The 15,068-nt window shown below is 38.6% G+C and overlaps 1 protein-coding gene across 3 annotated transcripts in view; it reads right to left on the bottom strand.

Annotated features, from left to right (window-relative positions):
- Positions 1-15,068, bottom strand: part of afap1 (actin filament associated protein 1) — a 103,261-nt gene that overhangs the window by 36,437 nt on the left and 51,756 nt on the right. For 2 of the 3 annotated variants that reach the window (XM_032583205.1, XM_032583206.1), the window contains exons 4-9: positions 7,256-7,364; positions 6,724-6,935; positions 5,580-5,759; positions 1,758-1,844; positions 1,059-1,131; positions 180-245 (exon numbers count right to left, since the gene is read on the bottom strand). In XM_032583205.1, coding sequence (XP_032439096.1) covers positions 180-245; positions 1,059-1,131; positions 1,758-1,844; positions 5,580-5,759; positions 6,724-6,935; positions 7,256-7,364 — 727 coding nt within the window. The remainder of the gene's footprint in view (positions 1-179; positions 246-1,058; positions 1,132-1,757; positions 1,845-5,579; positions 5,760-6,723; positions 6,936-7,255; positions 7,365-15,068) is intronic. The other variant, XM_032583207.1, reaches the window with a different exon arrangement.

The raw sequence follows: 15,068 nt of genomic DNA, 5'->3' as shown, positions 1-15,068 counted from the left end.
AAGGCAGGACTATCTGGACTGACAAGAGGCTGTTTTTATAAAGATTGTTTGAATTTATGTCACAAATAAATATATTGTTTTACTGTGTAATTGCAAAAAGAGCAGTGAGACAGGAAAAATCTACATAGACTCCCTGGAAGGATGCTAACTAGCTTGTCACTGAACACAGTGTTGCTCACCTCTTTCACTGGGACAGGGAGGAGGGATTATTCTGATATCGGGGTCAGAGCTGCTGACTGACACATCTGTTAAGTGTGATAAAAGGTACAGGTACAACTTAAATATATGAATATGTTGGTAGATATTTTTTCTCTCCTTTAAATGCTAGTGAAATGGAGGCAAACAGTCTGTAGCTAAGCTAACTATCCTAAATGGTTGATAATCTCACACAGTCTAACCATCTCTCTTGGAGAAAAACTGGGCTACAAATTGACACTCTGGTCTTTTTTCTCTCTCTCCTTTTGAAAACTTGACTTTGTTATTTTTCTTGGCAGCATAGTAACTGCCACAGTCATTTTTGTCTTCTACTGACTGCTGCTGAACACCGTCACTTTCAAGCACACCAAGCAGGAACGAACCATTTCATGCCAATCGGGAGGGGGTGGGTGGTTTAGTGCAAATATGGATGTGTGTGTTTTGGTCTTTGAGTGTATAACATTTATTTTTTTACTGATAAAAACAATTTAAAGAACACAATATAATTAATTTTGTAATTGACAGGGCCCCAATTTGTTTTTCTATTTCTATGAAGAACAAAACAAAACTGTTTTGTGGTCCCCCTGTTGGTCAGGGGGACCAACAGGGGGACCTGTTGAAATTTATTTAATTTCAAAATAAATTAAACTATCACTGTTACTGAAATATTCAAAATGTATGTGTTTTGCCGTGGTTGTAAAGCAGGTCTGCACCAGTTACCACAGTTAATCTTTTTATTTAAATCTTGGAATTGTCCTAACTTTTCCCCCCTTTACTGCGCCCCTGATGACATGAACTGTATGTTTACATGCTGCTAAAGTCAACTGAAATGTTCCACATTGTTTACTTCCTGTGACTCTCACCTTGGTCTTTGCCATCACTGTGTCCATTCTCATGGGTTGCTTCACCATCTGAGCTAGGCCGGTCAGATGTTCTCTGGCAACAGAAAATCACCAAAGCAGAAGAGGAGTGACTTCAAAGAAGAGTAAACAAGATAGTTCCTCAAAACTGGAGGGTTGAAAAAGGCACTACAGTCCAAAAGTGGCTATCTAAAGGTAATGTACAAAATAAAAATTCCAGGAATTTTTGTAGAAGGTTGAATTGGATGATAAGTCCGACTCTCAATCTGCAGTGTTAACTTACTAAGGGTTTGCAGTACAGTTCTAATTTGGTGCAAACACATCAGAAGACACGTGATAAATGTGCACTTCATGTTTTAACAGCTCTGGAAACCTTTGCATCTATTGCTATAACAACCGATTTGGTTGACTGTCCACCTCAAATGTTCACTGCAAATCAAATTCTACCCTGTCTATCAAGTATGTCACCAAGTTGAGTTTAGTTCAAAAATAGTAGCTAGGACAGAGGATATCTAATAAAATTATTTAAAAGGCAATATACCTCGGAAACTTGAAATAACGAGGCAAAAATTTTACGAATGTTGCAATTTTGGTCCCCAATCAAACAGAGTTTACTGGACTATCAGGCGGGAAAACATTCTTAAAGAACAGACATACTTTGCAACGCCGCCAATCTTTAGAACATGTGGGTTTTATTTTTACCTTCTCCAGTTCTGCTTTGAGGACAGGTAATCCAGATGCAGCTCCATCGAGGTCTGCACTTCCATTCACACACACCTCCCTCATCACCTTGAAAACAGAAGGAATGCTATTTTAATTAGACTGCTGAGGACATTATACCAATGAAAAACCCATATGATGACTGAGGGCAGAGTGAAGTCAGTTTATACTTCAACATGTCAACTCAGGTTGGCAGAATATTAACCAATAACAAAGGTCAACAACAAATAAGTGGGTTCCTCATTTTATAATAACTGAAATTTCTTTTTGCAGCATACCACCTAATTAAGCAGCTCAATGTAGAAAGCCTTCCAATGAGGTCCACATGTATGGTCTCTACCCTGACTCTAATATATTATCCTTCCCTATGGCAGTTAAGGGATCAAAAGCAATGGAGACCCGGCATTCTAGTAACTGCAGAGGAAGTAGGTGGTCCCTGCATATCAAATCTTGGCTTGGCAGTGAAAGGGATCTACATGCATTATCCAAATAGTGGGTAGTGGGAAATATGAAAATCCACCAATACACTCTTTAACACACAAAAACTCTCCTATGTCCAATCCACATGCACTCTAGACCGACTCTGGCTGCACTGGCGTCCTCAACTTGTCGGGTTTTGGCTTGCAGGAAGCATAATTGGGTTGGTTGGGGAAATGACAGACTGTGGCTCCATAGGTCTGGCTAAGAGAGAGACTCAGAGGCTGAGGGGGCGGGAACGGACTGTATTTCTTCGATTGGAAAGAGGCAGTCACTGTGGCTGCCTGATGTACTACTGAGCAAACTGGAGTCAGAGTTTGGGTGCTAAATATGACTTTTAATTAAAGGGATCCAAGATTAATTGCACATGTTGGGCTAAATATGTTGTAATTTTCCTATTAACTAAAAAAATGCTGTTTCCCACAAAGAATCATTGTACGAGCAAAACTGTTCAAGGCTCTAACAAGTGATCGTTACATTCACAAGATAAAAACAAATGCCCTGCTGACAGTTTTTATTCACAAATGACAGAACACCTGGCTAGAGAGCAAAAAACGCTGGGAGAAACGTCAGACAGACAGCGCTGGGAGCTCTTTTTAATGGTGGTAGAGCTCTGCGGCAGTATAACCAGCTACTGCCACCACTGCCACCCTGTTTATTGCGGATGAAGATTAGACCCTAAACAGCAGTTAATGGACCGGACAGAGAACTATAGAAGTACTTACTGGATCACACAGTCCAACCAGGAGTACGTGTCATTCATAGTTTCATTTATAAAAAAACATACTGCTGATTGATATGTTATAGGTGTGAGAAGCAGCCAATATAAATTGATGTTTGTATACAAAATAGATGCAAAACAAAGATACAAAATAGATGCAATAATCAATAATATCTATTAATTATTGCATCTATTGACTCTGTGTCAGAGTGACATGTTAAAATCTTTGTAATTAATTAATAGAAATTAATATGTTAAAGTCCCAGCCCCGACTAAAATAGACTAAATTTACATTGTATTGGGTCTCATGATATCAAATAAGTGTCCTGAATGGTTGGGTGTGCCAGTAACAGCTCATGTGACAATGTGAGGTCATATACTATTATATGAATACTTCATTTTAATAGCCAATATGTCGCTATCCTTTTAAATCACATAATATATGGCACAACCTACTTTAGTGTATAATTATTCCCACAGAACCTACACTAATAGATACCTTTTTATACTACCTTTTTTAAAGGCTCAATTTTAGCCAGGTTAGTAACATAGTATCATCCTAGGACGCCTCTTATTCAATATTTATATGCTCCCACTAGCTCAGGTTATAACAGGAAATAATATTAGCTACCATAACTATGAGGATGACACACAGCTCTACATTATGATGTCACCAGGTGACTCAGAGCCCATCCAATCACTGAACAGAATCTTAGAACAGATAAATGTGTGGATGTGCCAAAACGTTCTCCAGTTGAACAGAAACAAAACTGAAGTTATTATTTTTGGACCTAAAGAGGAACGATCTAGAGTCAATGCACAGCTTCAGTTATTACAACTGAAAACCAGAGTTCAGGCCCAAAATCTAAGAGTAGTGATGGACTCTGACCTGAACCTCCAGAGCCACATAAAGACAGTTACAAAGTCGGCCTTCTATCACCTGAAGAACATTTCCAGGATTAAAGGACTAATGTCTCAGCCAGATCTAGAGAAACTCATCCATGCGTTTATCTTCAGTAGCATTGATTATTGCAACAGCGTCTTCACAGGTCTGTCCAACAAAACAATCAAACAGCTGCAGCTGATCCAGAATGCTGCTGCTCGCGTCCTCACTAAAACCAGGAAGATAGAGCACATAACACCAGTTTTAAAGTCCCTACACCGGCTCCCTGTAGCTCAAAGAATAGACTTTAAAATACTGTTGTTAGTTTACAAATCACTGAACGGCTTAGCACCACAATACATTAAAGATCTGCTGTTGTTGTATCAACCTTCCAGACCTCTCAGGTTCTGGTTCTGGTTTGCTCTGCATCCCCAGAACCAGAACCAAACGAGGTGAAGCAGCTTTCAGCATCTATGTACCACAAATGTTGAACAAACTTCCAGAAAACTGTAAAACAGCTGAAACACTGACTTCCTTTAAATCTCGACTAAAAACCCACCTGTTTAGGATTGTATTTGAAATGTAATCAATTACAAATTTATTGATAGAACCTGACTTAATGTCGTGTTTTGATTGTTGATTCTATGTTGCATTGTGTTTCTGTGTTTGTTATGATGTAAAGCACTTTGAAATGCCTTGCTGCTGAAATGTGCTATACAAATAAAATTTGATTTGATATCATAACGTTTAAAGTCTGCTGACCACTGAATGGCCATAAAAAGCGACACAATTTTAAAGACATGTAACTGCCTTGCTTTCTTGTCATGACAGTTTGTCATGAGACATATAATCTGTGAAAACATGAATCTCCTCCAGCTCCTCCCTGACCTACTACTGAAGAGCACTGGGAGAAGGTAAAGGAATTAAATTATTCTCAGATAATCTTTCAAGATATTGACAGTCTTAACAAATATGTACTCTTTGTTAATAAAAGTTGCATACTGCAGCTTTAATTTCACTTCAGTGTAAATATGGATGTGTGCGTTTTGGTCTTTGAGTAGTAACCTTTATTTTTTTGATAAAAACTATTTAAAAAACACAATATAATTAATTTTGTAATTGACAGGGCCCCCATTTTTTTTTCTATTTCTATGAAGAAAAATAAAAAATATATTTTGTGGAGGGCCTCCTGTTGGTCATTGGCCCTAGGAATTGTCCTAACTTCTAAATATTGTATTTATGTCCACCTCCAAAATGCCAGCTAATATTAGCTATAATGCTTGGTGTAATTCCAGGGTTCATAAATATATAAATATATTTATATAAATAAACAAATATATGTATTGATATTACTAAATAATATATTTTAAAAATTATGACTGGTTGTGTGCTTTGTAAAATGCTCATCATACATCAATATCCAAACATTCTATTCTGTTTTCACCACTAAGAATATTTAAATATGCTGAACCATGTATCAGTCTAATTCAAAAATACTTAAAAATAATTTTCCTGCTTTGAAAATATAAATGTAAGCAATGTAAGCAAAAGTATTAAAAGTTTTGAGAACAAAAGACATGAAATTCTGCTTTAAGACTGTACATGTGTGCTCTTGGATTATGGCAGAAAAATTCCCCCATATTATTCCCTCATCGGGGGATTTAGCTCTGTGGTCCAATAAATAGAAAACACATTACAAGCAGGTGCTGGTTCACTGAATTACCTTGAGCCACTCCTCAGCCTGTTCTTTGCTCTGCACTGCCAGCACCAGGGCATCTGCTCCTTGGTGGACAATCTTCAGTTCGTGCTTCTTCTTCCTGCCATCTTTGGGGATGTGCATGATGCTGCATCCTGACAGAGTGAGCTCCATCTGTGGGGTCTGGTCTTTAGAAGATTTGTAGCACTACAAGTAGATAGGAACAGGTGGTTTATCGCTTCGTAGATGAAAATGTGACTGTTGGTGCAGATGTTTAAATACCACAGGCAGGAATAACAACCAGAAAACTTCTTTTTCACAAAGCTTTACAATTAGAACACTAACAATGATTTTTTTTAAACACACAAATGAAGTTAGTAAATGTATTAAACTTTCCCACTAACTTCATTCTTGCCAATTTGTTAATGTTTTGTTAGCTCCAGTGGCCTTAATTTGAGAGAGGTCAGACAGGAAAGCGGGTTGTGAGAGAGGGGCAAAAGATAGAATAGAAAATAATTTATTGTTTGTCACTGTACATACATTCACTCGCCACTTTATTAGGTACACCTGGCTAGTACCGGGTTGGACCCCCTTTTGCCCTCAGAAATGCCTTAATCCTTGGTAGCATAGATTCAACAAGGCACTGGAAACATTCCTCAGAGAGTCTAACCCATATTGACATGACAGCATCACAGAGCTGCTGCAGATTTGTCGGCTGCACATCCATGATGACAATCACATCCCAAAAGCGCATTCAGTGTGATGGCTTCTACAGCATGGAATCAGCTCCAGTCTGAACTCAAGATGTCAGATCTGATTTCATTGGACTTATTTTGAGTGGTTCTTAAAAACATGCAACGTGATTCTATCAACCAGTGCCATTGTTTTTAAACTGTTTTGTAATTTGTTTTAAACTTGTGCATATGTTTTAATTTGTTTTACTTTTGTGTAACCATGTTGTTATGTCTTGCAGATTTCTGCCCAGGTCCCTCTTGAAAATGAGATCTAGATCTCAATGGGGTTTTACCTGGTTAAATAAAGGGAAAAAATCTACCTGAAAAGTAATTATTTCCATCCTATGTAAACCATATAAGATATGATGCCAGTCATCCATGAATGTAACGTTTATGCTTAACCATTCTGTCTGTATTTCCTTTCAACAATCTCTCACCAATAGTTTGTTGTCTTTGATGACACACAGAAGTTTAGTCCACTGGCCGAAGCGTTTCTTGCGCAACAGAAAAGCACAGATACGAGCATCTTTCACAAGGTCCATGGATGCCTCTTCAGATGGCCACTGGTGACGCATCTTCTGACTCTTCCCGTCTTCCTCTTCTTCATCGTATGATTCATAGGAACTGCTCATGGCATCGGAATCATAGTCTGAGAGGAAACATAGACTATTCTTAATTTTGTTGACCAGAAATAAGCTAACTATGTTAGGGTTAGTATTTTTTTTCTTTTTTAGTTTATCACTTTATTTTGGTAAATTGTCCACATTAAACACAGGAAACAACAAAAGAAAAAAACAACAATAAACAAACCCACAGTTTACCAAAAAAGGAATAGGCCAAAGCAAAGCTTATTCTTGCCTACCCTGTTTTTATACCTTACAACGTAACACTTAGGTTAGTAGTTTTCTATCTATAAAGACACATATTACATTAATAAATAAAAAAAAAAAATATCAGCTTATTACTTACTAGAGGTAATGTACTCAGGAGCCTTTCCAGGACTTAAGGGAACTGCTTCCTCATAGTAACCTTCTGGAAGAGAGGAGCTGGGCAGAGGAGGAGGGTCGCTGTTTGGAGCCTACAAACAGAACAAGTTTAAAATGAGAACACTGTATAATAGCTGCTTAAAGGGAATGTATAATGTATTTTCTAGCCACATAGTGCAATTTCATAGCAGCATGTTTCCTTCGGTTGGAATCAGAATTTATTGTTTGTCACTGTAAATAAAATGAGATTAAAGCCAGGTCGAAAACACTGCAAACAATGTAGGACAATCTATACAATATAAACAGAAATATGGTGATAGTTACAATATTAATCAGTGAAATTTATATATGCACACATACACATAAACTATCATATAATTAGTGGATGTGAGAGTTCAGGGTGTTGATTGCTTTTGGGTAGTCTTGGGTGTGGAGACAATACAGGAGGGGGCTCAGCACAAAGCCCTGTGGGGAACCGATGCTCAGTGTGCAGGTAGAGAAGAGATGAGGACCAAGTCTCACAGTCTGTGGTCGGTTGGTGAGTTTTGAGATGAGGCTAACTAGGATTATTGTGTTGAAGGCTGAACTGTAATCAACAAAAAGAAAAAAAAAAGTGGAGAGCTCCAGCAGTGGTGTCCTCTGTGGATCTGTTAGCACGATAGGCTGTTGTGAAAATTATGCATATATAAAAACAACTAAAAGGAAATTTGACTTTGCATCATAGCCAAGTATTTGATGTCTTGAAATTGGGCTTGGTCATTTTAAGAATGTCTTGCACTTTCTGACACTCCCCGTTAAGCAAGTCATCAGATGCAGCTTGAAAAAAGCTCTCACTTCTCCCCTTGATTCAGATTGCCTTCAGTAGAATTTCTACTGGGCCAATCAGCAGACAGAAGAAGAATTATTATTAAAGATGAGATAGTTGGACCTTTTCTGGTTGAAGTTGGACTCAAAATCAAGTCCTAAACCTACTGCCAGTTTTTAGAAGACACTTTCTTCAAGTTGTGGTACAGAAAAAAGTCTGCATCTTTCAAGAAGACCATGATTTTTATGCAGGACAATGCTCGATCGCATGCATCAAAGTACTATGAAAGGCCTTAAAGATGAAAGAATAATGAAGTGGTCCCCTTCCTCACCAGACCTAAACCCCATTGACAACCTGTGGGCATTTCTTAAACATGGTGAAGGAAAACAGTTCACATCTCTGATCAGTGTCTGGGAGGCTGTGGCTGCTGCTGCACAAAAAGTTGATCGTCAACAGATCAAGAAACTGACAGACTCCATTAATGGAAGGCTTCTAAGTGTTATGGAAAAGAAGGCTGACTATAAAGGTCACTGATTTATCTTTTAAATGTCAGAAATGTTTATTTGTCAATTTTGAGTTGTATGTTTATAATTCTCACTTTAACGGTTGACAAACAAGTGAGATATTCAATATTAAATATTAAATATTCAGGTTTTTAGAGGTTATTAATATTTTTGGATTGACCGAGACCGCTGTAGTTGTTCAACAATAAAATTAATCCTGAAAACTAAAACTTGTGCAATAATTGTGCACAGTGTAGTACATTTCTGCCAGATGATTAGTCTGAGCGTATAAGAATCTAATTATCTCTCAGCTTGAATAGTGCCAGATAACATGGGCAAATGCAAAAAGATTTCAATAGTTTTCAATTGATGCAGTATAAATCTCTGCTTTTAGCAATGTATTGTTCTTACAGAACTGGTATAAATACAGTGCATTCTTGACTGGCTAAATGTCCATAATAGGACATTATTCTTAATATGGAACATTTTCAAATTCCAAATTTCACAGTTTTTGATTGTTCAGTAGAAAATAATGTAAATTCAAATCGTTATGTCATCAGACATGCAGCTGAAGGACGTTTTGAAATTCCTCGGGCAAAAACAAATTTTCTCAAATGCACCTTTATTTACATAGTGGAACTCTACCATTAACTCTCATAAAAACTGACAGAAGGAACTGACAGTTTCCTTTCTGAAAGGAAACTGAAAAACTTTTTCAAATCAACGTGCCCATTCTCAGACTGGCTGGTTATTGTATACTTGCTAAATTTATTAACATTTTGTATGGATTGAAATTAATTTTTATTGATATGTGGGCTAACCCTATCATCAGTCATATATTTGAAAGATTTCAATCGAGTGTTTTTAATGATGGACCCCAGGAAGATTTGATGGATGTAAAGCTTAGCTAATGGAGATCCTAAACAATAAGCAAAACAAAGAGCAATGCTTCTCCATGATGCCATTTACAACAGTTTCAAGGAGAAGTAGTTTGTTCGAAAAGCTCCATCAGGTATTTGCTAATTGCTCAGCTGGGGACTGAAGCACCAAAGTGGAGTTTTGGTTAAATAGGCAGATCTTTGGTTAAATATCTGAGGCTTTGGTTAAATAGGAGGAGGTTTATGTGAGCAGGCGGTACACTCTAGGATTTCTCAAACATGCATGAATGAGTCAAAACAGTGTTCCAGGTATGATTTTGATGAGGGAATTCAATTGTAATGTGAAATAAAGCACAAAAATGTCAAATTTAAACAGTATTCCCCCACCTCCTTAAAAATACCATATCAGTTACATCCGATGTAGCTCAGAACACTTTCATCTTTCAATATTTCATGGGTTCCTGTAATCGCAATTTCAGAGTTGAGCAAGTCAGCTGGGATTCCAACATCATTCCTAAGTGTACAGTAACTTTGAGGACCCATAAATGTGTCCCCATGAAGACACTTCCACCATAAGTAAACAGAAAGTAATGCTAAGACGTCTTTTGAAAGGGATTTTGTGTTGGATGGTTGATGAAACATTGATGAAATGTGTATCTCAGCAATATGCTTGTAATTATTGTCCGGACTGCAAGACAGGACGCGAGTAGCTTTAATACGCAGCTTCTGTGTCAGAGAAGAGGAGGTGTTAGTTGAGTAAGAGGAAGGACAACATAAAAGAAGTCATTTACAATATTATCACTGGGGGATAATTGCCTATGCTAGGACAACCTTAGTTTATTTTCTAGAATTTCAGTCCTCTGAGCAGCCAAGACATAAAGACAGAACCGGACACTTTCACAGTACAAGAAAAGCTGTAAGGCAAAATGCAAGCGTTTTCCACAAACACTAAACTAAGCTGTGAATAACTGCAAACTCCTTTCCCTCTTATTGAAAATCCTTTAGATTTTATTTCCCAATGACAGAAACAGCTTCCTGTGTGCAAAGAGGGAAAATTCAACACTGCAACTGTTATAAAAACATAACAGGCCACTTTTTTACTGCTGACCTTATGGGCTCAACAGTTCAACAAAAACTAGTAAAGCATTTAAACATTCATAGAAGCATACCAGTGTTTAGCAACCTCCTGCTGGTAGATACAATGCTACAGTCACTATTTGACAAGATAATAATAATTATTGTTTAAGTAATCAGTTGTTAAAGTCAACATTAATTAACCCCAAAGTCTTTTTTGCACTTGAAATAGTCAACTACTTAACAACCAAAACTATAAAAGAGTGAAATGGTCAGGATGATCTTCCTCTGGGCAGAAATTGTTGATGGGCAGAGGTTGGTGATACATATTGCAAATGTTCCATACAACATACACTATATTGCCAAAAGTATTTTCTATCCCATCCAGATGATCAGAATCAGATGTTCCAATCACTTCCAAGGTCACAGGTGTATAAAAATTAGCACACAGGCATGCACAAATGGTTTTACAAACATTTGTGAAAGAATGGGTTGCTCTCAGGAGCTCAGTGAATTCCAGTGTGGAACTGTGATAGGATGCCACCTGTGCAACAAATCCTGCCCTGAAATTTCCTCTCTCCTAAATAGGCCTGTCGCGATAAACGATAAATCGATTAATCGTACGATAAATTAAAACTATCGACGTCATTTCAATTATCGGCATTATCGTCTCTTCCGGCCTTTTTCCTCTTTCTGTTGATGACACCGAACGAAAAAAGGCTCAACTCCGGTGCTCTCCACTGACCCTCCTTTCTCATTTCCTTAGTGTAAAGCCCAGAGCACACTACACGATCTTAGAGCTGTCGGCTGATTGTCGGCCCATTTTTAAAACCTGACAGATCACACGAGCCGACAGAAATCCTAGGTATAACGGTTCGATCGGGTTCAATCGTGCCCTGTGGTGTCCAACAATGGGCACAAAATAATGGCTACAAGTTCAGTTAACTAATTTTAAAATCAGGCATTAATCAATGCTTTACTACAATCTACCTGCAATGCATGTGGCTAGTGTCAGCGTAAAGTCCTGACTGAATGAAAATCATTATAACCTATTTACGTCACGTTAACGAAGAACAGCTGAAAAGTTACCGGGTTTATCAACTGCGGTAGCAATTTCGCTCCAACTCCTCCTCTTGTCATTTCTATATTCTTTGCATGTTGAATAAACATTAATGTTGTTTCCACGTCGGCTGGACTTCGTGTTGCGCCGTGTCAGCTGTTTGGGATTCCCCAACGTAATTTCCCCTCAGAAAACACGGAGGAGAATCCGTTCTTTCTGATTGGCTACCTGTCACATTGAACAGGAGTTAAAGCTCCCAGTTGGGGAAAACCCCTGATTTAGATCGGAGCGGCAACGACGATCTACCGTAACACACCACACAATCTTAGAAAGACCAACGTTCTAAGATTGTCATAAGGGGAAAAATAGGAGCAAAAAATCATGTAGTGTGAACTATTGCATCAGGTAGTCGATGTGCCCATCTTCTCTATTTAAATCTAATTATTACTGAAGGGCAACATAATATACATACTTCATAATCTGCACTCTTTTGGTTGAATGCAGTATTTATTTCCACTTTGGCTTTATGTTGTTTAGTTTTTATCAAGTACATTTTTTGTTAATGGAGACTGAGAATCCATTTTGTTTTTGGTTGTTTTGTTTATTTTGTTTATCAGTTCCAGTGTTAAATATTCTTTTGAAAATAATGTGTATCTATCTTTGGCAGGAAATCGCATGCATTATTACGTCATTTCCATTAAATCAGTGTAAAAAGGTCTTCAGACAATATTATCGTTTATCGCAATAATTTTTTGAGACAATTAATCGCTCAGCAAAATTTGCTATTGTGACAGGCCTACTCCTAAATATTCCAGTGTCAACTGTCAGATGTGTTATAAGACAATCGTAGTGTTTGGGAGCAACAGCAACTCAGCCACGAAGTGGCAGGCCACGTAAACTGAAGGACCGGGGTCAGCGGATGCTGAAGCGCATATTGCCAAGAGACCGCCAACTATCTACAGAGTCAATCACTACAGACCTCCAAACTTTTTGTTCAGAGGTCAGATTGGTTCCTGAACCAATCTGAACTTTCAGATTGGTTCAGGAACAGTGCAGAGAGAGCTACATGGAATGAGTTCCCATGGTGGAGCAGCTGCATCCAAGCCATACATTATCAAATGCAATACAAAGCTTTGGATGAAGTGGTGTAAAGCATGCCGCCAATGGACTCTAGAGCAGTGGAGACATGTTCTCTAGAGTGACGAATCACACTTCTCTATCTGCCAATCTGATGGATGAGTCTGGGTTTGGCGGTTGCCAGGAGAATGGTACTTGTCTCACTGCATTGTGCACAGTGTAAAGTTTGGTGGAAGGAGGATTGTGGTGTGGGGTTGTTTTTCAGGAGTTGGGCTTGGTCACTTAGTTCCAGTGACAGGAACTCTGAATGCTTCAGCATACCAAGACATTTTGGGCAATTCCATGCTCCTAAATTTGTGGGAACAGTTTGGAACTGGCCCCGTCCTCTTCCAACATGACTGTGCATCAGTGCACAAAGCAAGGAACATAAAGACATGGATAGCAGAGTCTAGTGTGGATGAACTTGACCAGATTGCACAGAGTCCTGACCTGATAGAACACCTTCGGGATGAATTAGAGCGGAGACTGAGAGCCAGGCCTTCTCATTCAACATTAGTACGTGACCTCACAAATACACTTCTGGAAGAATTGTCAAAAATCCCCATAAACACACTCCTAAACCTTGTGGACAGCCTTCCCAGAAGAGTTGAAGCTGTTCTAGCTGCAAAGGTGGACCAACGTCACATTGAACTATACGGATTAGGAATGGGATGTCACTTAAGCTCATATGCAAGTCAAGGCAGGTGAACGAATACTTTTGGCAACATAGTGTAATTATGATGCTGCAGTCATTAAAAAAAAACTTGCACAAGCTTTATACGCATCTACTCCATGCTTAGCGCCACATACAGGTTTGGGGAAGTAAAAATAGCGTTTTGGCCTGTGTAGGTTTTTTTTTAAACTGAAATCCATTTTAGAAAGAAAACTTTCAATATGTACGGGGTCCCAAATGTACAATGTGGCAATGCTTTTGAGAAATTCCCTGTGAAGCCAAATGTTGTCGTCTCCTCAAACCCAGGCACTGCACCATTGCCTAGAAACCCAACAGAGTCCAGCTCTATAGCAACATAGCAACCCAAGCTGAGCTCCAGCATGTTTGGTCAGGTGGTTTTACCACTGTATGCGATGTACCTTGGCTGCTGAAAAAGATAAGTGTTTTGTTGTTGACTTACCGGCCAGAAACCACTTGCCTCATGCTTGTTAGTTGTGTATGAGGCTTCACTTCTACTTTCCAAAGATATGCAGTTGTATAACTGCACATCTGCATTTTCACATCCAAGTATAAACGTTGAGTTGGGCGGCCATGGGCAGAAGCAGCTTATTTAATTTAAAGTGACAAAAGGCCATAAACAGCTCATTTTGAAAGGAGCTCAAAAAAGGTAGAACCGAACAAACTAAATTCTCATTATCTTGGAATTATTTTGTGCAAAAAAATGTAATGAACATGTTTAGTAGAGTCCGTAGACCTATCCTAACCTATTCAAGGAAGCATAATAGGTCACCATCCAGTTTTCACTTACCAAGATCATAACAGTGCCCATTTATTACAATGAAGTGAGGTAAAGCAGTTGTCCCCAATCCCCGGGCCGCAGACCGGTACTGGTCCGTGGACCAATTGGTACCAGGCTGCACAAGAAATAATTAAATATTTCCATTTTATGTATTATGTGAGTCTAGAGGACCTTTTATTTTAAAATTCTTTAGCCCAATTCTCTCAGTTACGTCTTGTGCGATAACATTGAGCCCACAAGCAGCAAAATGAGTAAGAAACAGATCAGATGTCTTTGGAAAGTTTCTTTGCGAAGGGGAAAAGGTCCAGAGAAGAGACAGGAGAATGGATTTATCCCGGTAGGTTATTTCCACATTACAACCCGATCTGCATGATATGCAGCGACTGGCTCAGTAATGAGGCAATGAAGCTTCAAAACTGCTTCACCATGTAAAGACCAGACACCTTGTGCATAAGCAATACTTTGGGTGTCATCGTTTCTCATCACTCCCAGATGAGACTGTCTCGTTGCAGAGAAACAAGCTCAGAACTCCCATTAACTCGTCGTTACTGTGAGTTAAAATTTTCATGAAAGTAAAATGTTCATTTTTGTGGTGAATCTTTATCTTATTTTGAAGGTGTAAACCATAGCGACCAGAGTCAGAGAGTGTTAGGGCAGTGGTCGAAACGAGAGGAGTAGAGCTTGTGAGTCTTAAGTCTGGTTCACACGGCAAGATTTAAGAAGTGTCAGCAGATTTTTCAAACACGACACTAGCCAATAAAATTACAACAGGTTTGATCGGTTCGTGTGTCCAGCCACATGGCAGGAGCCACACAAGAACCGATTTCACTCACAAACATCACGATTCCAGAAGAAAATCCTGTAAAACCCCCAACATACTATACATGA

Source organism: Xiphophorus hellerii, chromosome 14 (assembly GCF_003331165.1).
Source record: "Xiphophorus hellerii strain 12219 chromosome 14, Xiphophorus_hellerii-4.1, whole genome shotgun sequence".
Lineage (NCBI taxonomy): Eukaryota > Metazoa > Chordata > Actinopteri > Cyprinodontiformes > Poeciliidae > Xiphophorus > Xiphophorus hellerii.
This window is presented reverse-complemented; position numbering and strand designations above follow the sequence as displayed.